The 8,889-nt window shown below is 45.4% G+C and overlaps 1 protein-coding gene across 2 annotated transcripts; it reads right to left on the reverse strand.

Moving 5' to 3' along the window:
* Nucleotides 1-5,960: 5,960 nt before the first annotated feature.
* LOC120986943 (islet amyloid polypeptide) lies at nucleotides 5,961-8,568 on the reverse strand. Of its 2 annotated transcripts, none has more exons than XM_040415627.1 (3): nucleotides 8,473-8,568; nucleotides 8,261-8,353; nucleotides 5,961-6,307 (listed from the first exon to the last, which is right to left on the reverse strand). In XM_040415627.1, the coding sequence occupies exons 1-3, from the start codon at nucleotides 8,553-8,555 to the stop codon at nucleotides 6,118-6,120; spliced, it is 366 nt and encodes a 121-aa protein (XP_040271561.1). In that variant the 5' UTR covers nucleotides 8,556-8,568; the 3' UTR covers nucleotides 5,961-6,117. The 2 variants fall into 2 exon arrangements, with proteins under 2 accessions (XP_040271561.1, XP_040271560.1); XM_040415626.1 differs by having other exon boundaries at nucleotides 8,261-8,380.
* Between the last annotated feature and the right edge of the window lie 321 nt (nucleotides 8,569-8,889).

Below are 8,889 nucleotides of genomic sequence, written 5' to 3' on the forward strand. Positions count from 1 at the left end.
TTTCAATGACCTTTGGGCCGTTTTTCCACTGCTTCATTTGCTAAAAGCTGTTCCTTTAGGCCTCATGCACACAACCGTATTTTGTTTCCTTGTCCTTTCCGTTTTTTTTGCTGATAGGATGCGGACCCGTTCATTTCAATAGGTCCGCAAAAAATGTGGACAGCACACCATGTGCTGTCCGCATCAGTATGGATCCTCAAAAATAATGGATCCGCAGAAAAAACGGATGCCATACGGACGTTATCCTTTTTTTTTTGCGGATCTGCAATTTGCAGACCGCAAAACACATATGGTCGTGTGCATGAGGCCTTAGAGGGTAGAGGAGATAATCGGCAGAAGAGGAGATAATCCCAACTAAGGCCTCATGCACACGACCGTTGTGTGCACCCGTGGCCGTTGTTCCGTTTTCCGTAATTTTCTGCGGACCCATTGACTTTCAATGGGTCAGTTGAAAACTCGGAAAATGCACCGTTTGTCATCCGCCTCCGTGATCCGTGTATCCTGTCCGTCAAAAAAATATGACCTGTCCTATTTTTTTGACGGACAACGGTTCACGGACTCATTCAAGTCAACGGGTCCGTGAAAAAACACGGATGCACACAAGATTGGCATCCGTGTCCGTAGGCTACTTTCATACAGACGGATCCGAAGATCCGTCTGCATAAAAGCTTTTTCAGAGCTGAGTTTTCACTTCGTGAAAACTCAAATCTGACAGTATATACTAACACAGAGGCGCTCCCATAGTGATGGGGACGCTTCTAGTTAGAATATACTACGAACTGTGTACATGACTGCCCCCTGCTGCCTGGCAGCACCCGATCTCTTACAGGGTGCTGTGATCCACACAATTAACCCCTCAGGTGCTGCACCTGAAGGGGTTAATTGTGCGTATCATAGCCCCCTGTAAGAGATCAGGGGCTGCCAGGCAGGAGGGGGCAGACCCCCCTTCCTCCCCAGTTTTAATTTCATTGGTGGCCAGTGCGGCCCCCCCCCGACCCCCTTCCCTCTATTGTATTAATATCATTGGTGGCCAGTGCGGCCCCCCTCCCTCCATTTATTGTATTATCATTGGTAGCCAGTGTGCGCCCCCCCCCCCCCCGGTCCCCCCCTCCCTCCCTCTATTGTATTATCATTGGTGGCCAGTGTGCGCACCCCCCCGGCCCCTCCTCTATTGTATTAATATCATTGGTGGCCAGTGTGCGGCCTCCCCTCTCCCCCCCCCCCCCGATCATTGGTGGCAGCGGAGAGTTCCGATCGGAGTCCCAGTTTAATCGCTGGGGCTCCAATCGGTAACCATGGCAAGCAGGACGCTACTGCAGTCCTGGTTGCCATGGTTACTTAGCAATATTAGAAGCATCATACTTACCTGCTGCGCTGTCTGTGACCGGCCAGGAGCTCCTCCTACTGGTAAGTGACAGATCATTAAGCAATGCGCCGCACAGACCTGTCACTTACCAGTAGGTGGAGCTCCCGGCCGGTCACAGACAGCGCAGCAGGTAAGTATGATGCTTCTAATATTGCTAAGTAACCATGGCAACCAGGACTGCAGTAGCGTCCTGGTTGCCATGGTTACCGATCGGAGCCCCAGCGATTAAACTGGGACTCCGATCGGAACTCTCCGCTGCCACCAATGATCGGGGGGGGGGGGGAGGGGAGGCCGCACACTGGCCACCAATGATATTAATACAATAGAGGGAGGGCCGGGGGGGGCGCACACTGGCCACCAATGATAATACAATAGAGGGAGGGAGGAGGGGCCGGGGGGGGGGCGCACACTGGCCACCAATGATAATACAATAGAGGGAGGGAGGGGGGCCGCACACTGCCCACCAATGATAATACAATAGAGGGAGGGAGGGGGGCCGGGGGGGGGGGGAGGTGCACACTGGCAACCAATGATATTCAAACTGGGGAGGGAGGGGGGTCTGCCCCCTGCTGCCTGGCAGCCCCTGATATTCTTACAGGGGGCTATGATACGCACAATTAACCCCTTCAGGTGCAGCACCTAAGGGGTTAATTGTGCTGATCACAGCCCCCTGTAAGAGATCGGGTGCTGCCAGGCAGCAGGGGGCAGTCATGTACACAGTTCGTAGTATATTCTAACTTGAAGCGTCCCTATCACCATGGGAACGCCTCTGTGTTAGAATATACTGTCGGATATGAGTTTTCACAATGTAACTCAAATCCGATGGTATATTCTAACATAGAGGCATTCCCATGGTGATGGGGATGCTTCAAGTTAAAATATACCATCGGATTGGAGAAAACTCTGATCCTATGGTATATTAACTCCTGACTTTACATTGAAAGTCAATGGGGGACGGATCCGTTTGCAATTGCACCATATTGTGTCAACGTCAAACGGATCCGTCCCCATTGACTTGCATTGTAAGTCAGGACGGATCCGTTTGGCTCCGCACGGCCAGGCCGACACCAAAACGACTTTTTTTTCATGTCCGTGGATCCTGCAAAAATCAAGGAAGACCCACGGATGAAAAAACGGTCACGGATCACAGACCAACGGAACCCCGTTTTGCTGACCGTGAAAAAATACTGTCGTGTGCATGAGGCCTTACAAAATAAATGTAATGGATTTTTTTGTTTAATTCAGCTTTCCTTGGGTGACATATACATTAAGTATTTCTCCTGCTGCAATCTCACAGCTATCCCCCATCACACACGCTTTGTAAGGTGGGGGACCTGTGGGTGGCCTTACATAGTGGAAGGAGCAGGGTCCAATGAGCAGCACAGAGTATGTCAGGAATTTCACAAAGCTCAGATTTGTTGTCAGACATGTATTCATTGACTGCGGAGCCGACTTATCGTGTTATATTTTTATTATTATTATTTTTTTTTTAATAAAAAAGAAATTGCAGCAATCGACCAGTTTATTTTTCATCGTTTTTGACATTTTCAGTCTTTACAATATTGAGAATCTCTTTAGAAAACACTGAGACTGTTACTCTACATGCTGAACTGAGTGGGACAGAGGACAAGAAGGTTCACACGGGCAGGAGAAGGCACTGTCAGATGGTACCGAGGGGGCAATGTAGATGAGAACACGTATTGTGGGGACAAGGGGAGCGATACAAAATCTTTAACTGAAATATGCTGCATTCTGTGACATTCATCATCTTCTCCTCCCCTTCTCCAGACATTATATGTAAAGGATATGAAGGAGACTTTATCAGCCACCAATAGGAGGATCCAGACAGATAGTAAACCATCCCATCAGCATCAGAGGAAGTCACCATGCCATCAGGTATATAAAGACTGTATTAGACAGCCCGATTCTGCCGGCAATTGTCGGGAAGCGATCTTCTCCACAGCATTGAGAGGCGCAATCATTATACCATCATTGCCAACAAACGCTTATTTTTAAACCTGTCATACGAACGCTCGATAGCGATGATTGGCCTAAAAATTGCCTGGTGTAAAGCAGGCTTTAAAGCCCTGTTACATTTGAACCCTATATTACAGGTGACATACAGAATGAATTTTCATAAACGGAATAGTCAATGTATGTATCCATAACAAAGCCTGAGTTATACGCCAGAGCTGTACTCACTATTCTGCTGGTGGAGTCACTGATCCTGAGTTACATCCTCTATTATATTCCAGAGCTGTACTCACTATTCTGCTCTGGGAGTCACTGTGTACATACATAACTTATCCTGTACTGATCCTGAGTTATATCATGTATTAACTTCCAGAGCTGCACTCACTATTCTGCTGTGAGGTCATTGTGTAGATGCATTACATTAATTATACTATACTGATCCTGAGTTATATCCTGTATTATACTCCAGAGCTGCACTCACTATTCTGCTGGTGGAGTCACTGTGGGTATACATTACATTACTTATACTGTACTGATCCGGAGATACATCATTTTTTAATACTCCCTTAATACTCCAGAGCTGTACTGGATATAACTCAGGGTCCATACAGGATAAGTCATGTACATAGTGACTTCACCAGCAGCATAGTGAGTGCAGCTCTGCAGTATAATACAGGATAAGTAATGTAACAGACTAGTGAGTTCAGCTCTGGAGTATAATACAGGATAAGTAATGTAACAGAATAGTGAGTGCAGCTCTGCAGTATAATACAGAATAAGTAATGTAACAGACTAGTGAGTTCAGCTCTGGAGTATAATACAGGATAAGTAATGTAACAGAATAGTGAGTGCAACTCTGCAGTATAATACAGGATAAGTAATGTAACAGAATAGGGAGTTCAGCTCTGGAGTATAATACAGGATGTAACTCTGGATTACTACAAGATAAATAATATAATGTATGTACACAGTGACTCCACCAGCAGAATAGTGAGTGCAGCTCTGGAGTATAATACAGGATGTAACTCAGGATCAGTACAGGATAAGTAATGTATGTACACAGTGACTCCACCAGCAGAATATTGAGTGCAGCTCTGGAGTATAATACAGGATGTAACTCTGGATTACTACAAGATAAATAATATAATGTATGTACACAGTGACTCCACCAGCAGAATAGTGAGTGCAGCTCTGGAGTATAATACAGTGCACGATAATATAATACATACACACAGTGACTCACTTTTTTGTAGAGATTCATTTATACGTAAATTGTAACATGGCGGTTAAAAATAGTGGAGAGGGTCTTAAAAGGCTATGTACACCTTCGGAGGCAGTTTTTGTTTATGATTGCATTTTACAAATTTTTGGCTAAATTCCATTATTTCAATTGGCCTTTTAAGAAGAACTCTGACAAAAAAAATGTATTCTCTGATCTGCTAGAAAGGTACATGATGTAATCTGTGGTGAATGTAATCTTCTCAGTTTCCCTATGTATCCCTATGGGAGCCTCAATGTCAGCTCATAGGAATGAATAGAGAAGTAACTGACTTCCTGTCAGTTGTAGAATGCAATAATAATAAAATAAATCTCCTCCAAAGGTTTACATAGCCTTAAACTTTTGCACTTTAGCATTGTCCCCTCTGTTGGTCAAATGGATGGATTTCAGTTGAATCTATGTGTAGGGCCACCTCTGACACTTCAAGGGATGCCTAGATTCTAATCATTCAGACATGTCAGTAGGTCACATCATTTGGGGTTTCAGGATCCCCTAACATGTCCTGGCTCCCATTTCAGATGACAACTATACATGCTCCCTCCAGGGAAATGAAAGCCAGGAATCAGTTGGGGTCACAGAAATGAGAGCCGCTTTGGCCCCTTGTTCCTCCCTTCATTTTGCCCTTTAATTGTACAGTAGCTTCTATACATTACATATAAATAAAAAAAATGGCATGGTGTTACACAGGCAGGAAGTGCTTAAACCCACATGCAGTTGTGCATATATATATATATATATATATATATATACAGGGGAGCAAATCCTGCACTTGTGGCCCGTTGCTAATGGCGATCCCCAGCAAAAAATGCATACAGTGGAGGATGCCCGCAGCGAACCACAAGTACCACAATAGACATCCTACATAAGATAGCAATTATGTGGATGTGATAATATTATTATTTTGCTATATTGGTTAACAAAGACAGGCTACATTTAGGTGCACCTGTGAGGCCTGGGCCATACCAGCCAGTCTTGAGTGGGACTCGCAGACTCCTCCCTCCTCCCATTGCTAGCATGGCTACATGCTGGAGGTAACTGGTGAGTTGTTTGTGAGTCGGCCTCATGCTCCTGTAATTCGCCCACTGGCTCCTGGTATTGCCCATACGGCACAGGTAAGTGAGTGTTAGGACCCGAGCTACTTGAGAAACCTTGGTGCGGTGCTCGGGCTCAGACATGTCCTCCATAGTAGGATATGTTGGCTAATCTCTCAATTTTAACATCAGTTTGAGTGTTTAGGAGACCGCAGAGTGCACCTGTCCTTGTTAATATTATTATTTTTCTATACATTACATACTGACAGTGAAGAACTTGCAGGCCACACCCAGAAGATATCATGGGTCTCAGCAGCTTGAAGAAACCTCTCTAAGTCCTTTAGAAAGTGGCCGCACATGGGGGAGGGGGCACTGACCGCCTGTAATAACTGAGCAGATGTTACAATATTTGAGTTAAAGTTTCGTGATCGTTCCTAAGAAGAACTTCCTGGGAGCAACGTGATTGTCTAATGCTGGAGATAATCAAAGAATTTCCGCTGTAGAAGACCCACAATGTCCCTTTTGCCGTAAGTGTAGGACCCCACATTTGTAGGCGCATAGATAGGACCATGGTTGTTGCTGGATCTCACCAAGTAGTCGGCCAAACGCTGAGTGACGCAGGTCGCTGTGTTACATTTCCTTTTCTCCATCTGACTCCTGCGAGATGAAGAGAGAACAGGGATTATCAGATAAAACTCAGCAAAGTAACTAGTGTTGAGCGAATCAAAGTATCGGAAGTGAACTTCAGGGAAAATTCGATTTGCCGCAAAGCTGAATTTCCTTATGACGTCATCATGCACTGCGCAAAATTTTGCACTGGATCTTCAAGCAAGATGGCGGCGGCCTTAAATAGATAAGGTAAGTACAATTTAATATTATTTTTTAACTGATCAACCCCTGAAAGGCCTTAGTATTACTCTCAGATGCCTCAATCAGTGGCGAATGCGGCATCTGAGGGGTTCAATGACGGGGAGCAGCACAATCGCCATTCTCCGTCATTGCACCCGCTACTTACAATGAAGCAATTTTCTTTGTAAAATTCAGCGAAGTGGCCGAATTTAATTTTTAATAACTTTGCTCATCTCTAAAAGTAACGCTCAGTGGTGTAATAATCTGCAGGATATATCACTATGTATCTGTCAAGAGGTAGGGGGGCAGAGCAATGTTCTGTAGATCTCTAGAGAGGTTAGTAGTGTAATAATCTGCAGAATATGTCACTATATATCTATCAGGAGGTAGAGGAGACAGAGTAATGTTCTGCAGATCTCTAGAGTGGTCAGTGATGTAATAGTCTGCAGAATATATCACTGTATTAGTCAGGAAGTAGGGAGGCAGAACAATGTTCTGGAGATCTCTAGAGAGGTCATTGTTGTAATAATCTGCAGAATATATCACTATATACTGTATCTATCAGGAGGTAGAGGAGACAGCAATGTTCTGCAGATCTCTAAAGTGGTTAGTAGTGTAATATCTGCAGAATATATCACTATATCTGTCAGGAAGTAGGGGTACCGAGCAATGTTCTTCAGATCTCAAGAGAGGTCACTGGTGTAATAATCTGCAGTTATTATTACTATGTATCTGTTAGGCCCCTTTCACACGGGCGAGTACTCCGCGCGGATGCGATGCGTGAGTTGAACACATTGCACCAGCACTGAATCCCGACCCATTCATTTCTATGGGGCTGTACACATGAGCGGTGATTTTCACGCATCACTTGTGCGTTGGGTGAAAATCGCAGCATGCTCCTCTTTGTGCGTTTTTCACGTAACGCAGGCCCCATAGAAATGAATGGGGTTGCGTGAAAATCGCAAGCATCCGCAAGCAAGTGCGGATGCGGTGCGATTTTCACGCACGGTTGCTAGGAGACGATCGGGATGGGGACCCGATCTTTATTATTTCCCCTTATAACATGGTTATAAGGGAAAATAATAGCATTCTGAATACAGAATGCATAGTACAATAGGGCTGGAGGGGTTAAAAAGAAATAAAAAATAATTTAACTCACCTTAATCCACTTGTTCGCGCAGCCGGCATCTCTTCTGTCTTCATCTGTGAGCAATAGGACCTTTGATGACGTCACTACGCTCATCACATGATCCATCACCATGGTGATGGATCATGTGATGGACCATGTGATGAACGCAGTGACATCATCAAAGGTCCTATTGCTCACAGAAGAAGACAGAAGAGATGCCGGCTACGCGACCAAGTGGATTAAGGTGAGTTCAATTATTTTTTATTTATTTTTTAACCCCTCCAGCTCTATTGTACTATGCATTCTGTATTCAGAATGCTATTATTTTCCTTTATAACCATGTTATAAGGGGAAATAATACAATCTACACTACAACTAACCCAAACCTGAACTTCTGTGAAGAAGTTCAGGTCTGGGTACCACAGTCGGTTTTTTATCACGCGCGTGCAAAACACATTGCACCCGCACGATAAAATTGAACATCGGAACGCAATCGCAGTCAAAACTGACTGCAATTGCGTTCCTACTCGCGCGGGTTTGCCGCAATGCACAGGGACGCATCCGGACCTAATCCGGACACGCTCATCTGCAAGGGGCCTTAGCAGTTTTTTTTCACACTAATGTCACTGTACCTCTTTTGTCGGTTGCTCTCCAGCGGAGGTCGGTCGATGCTCGGGGTGAAGTGTCCGGTCTGCAGGGTCATCATCCATCCTTTCTTTGAGGTCCTATTAGAGACATCACTAATCTTCACTCTGGTAATAAAATCAAAAGCCCACAATAAGCTAGCACTGGGCTCATATAGATAGCAAGCTCTTCAAACTATTCAGTCCCATGTTACACTAACCTGTCCGCGGGGGCTGCGTCCAGGCAGGTGAGGGTCACAGACAGGACGAGGAGGAGGAGGAGGCTCAGCCCTAAGTGGCTCATCGTGTGGGAGTAACTGTGAGGAGCAAAAACTAGAGGTTAATCCAGTGGTTTCCAGAAAAGAAGGAGCCCCCAAAGCAGAGGTCAGAAAGGGCTCCTGATCTATCTCCGCTAACAGGGGCGGGCCGGGAACTTAGAGTGGTCCTGGAAAAAAAATCTAAAAGTGGCCACATGTCGTAGGTGGATCCAGATTGACAGAAGGCGGGGCAGCACAAGTAGGCAGGGATAATAAGTAGGAAGGGGTAGCAACCCTTTAGTGCAGCACAAAATTCTGCCCCAGCAGAAGCAAATACCGCAGTGAAGCATAAAATACTGCCGCCGCGTCGCAGCTTTCAAC

The sequence above is a fragment of the Bufo bufo genome, chromosome 1, assembly GCF_905171765.1.
Source record: "Bufo bufo chromosome 1, aBufBuf1.1, whole genome shotgun sequence".
Taxonomy (NCBI): domain Eukaryota; kingdom Metazoa; phylum Chordata; class Amphibia; order Anura; family Bufonidae; genus Bufo; species Bufo bufo.

Excerpts from the sequence above, each read along its gene's own strand:
- LOC120986943 (XM_040415626.1), bottom strand. The coding sequence starts at position 8,555 with ATGAGCCACTTAGGGCTGAGCCTCCTCCTCCTCCTCGTCCTGTCTGTG. Across the intron at positions 8,381-8,472 it reads GACGCAGCCCCCGCGGACAG|AGTGAAGATTAGTGATGTCT; the intron begins GTTAGTGTAACA and ends TTTTATTACCAG. Across the intron at positions 6,308-8,260 it reads GAGAGCAACCGACAAAAGAG|GAGTCAGATGGAGAAAAGGA; the intron begins GTACAGTGACAT and ends TTCATCTCGCAG.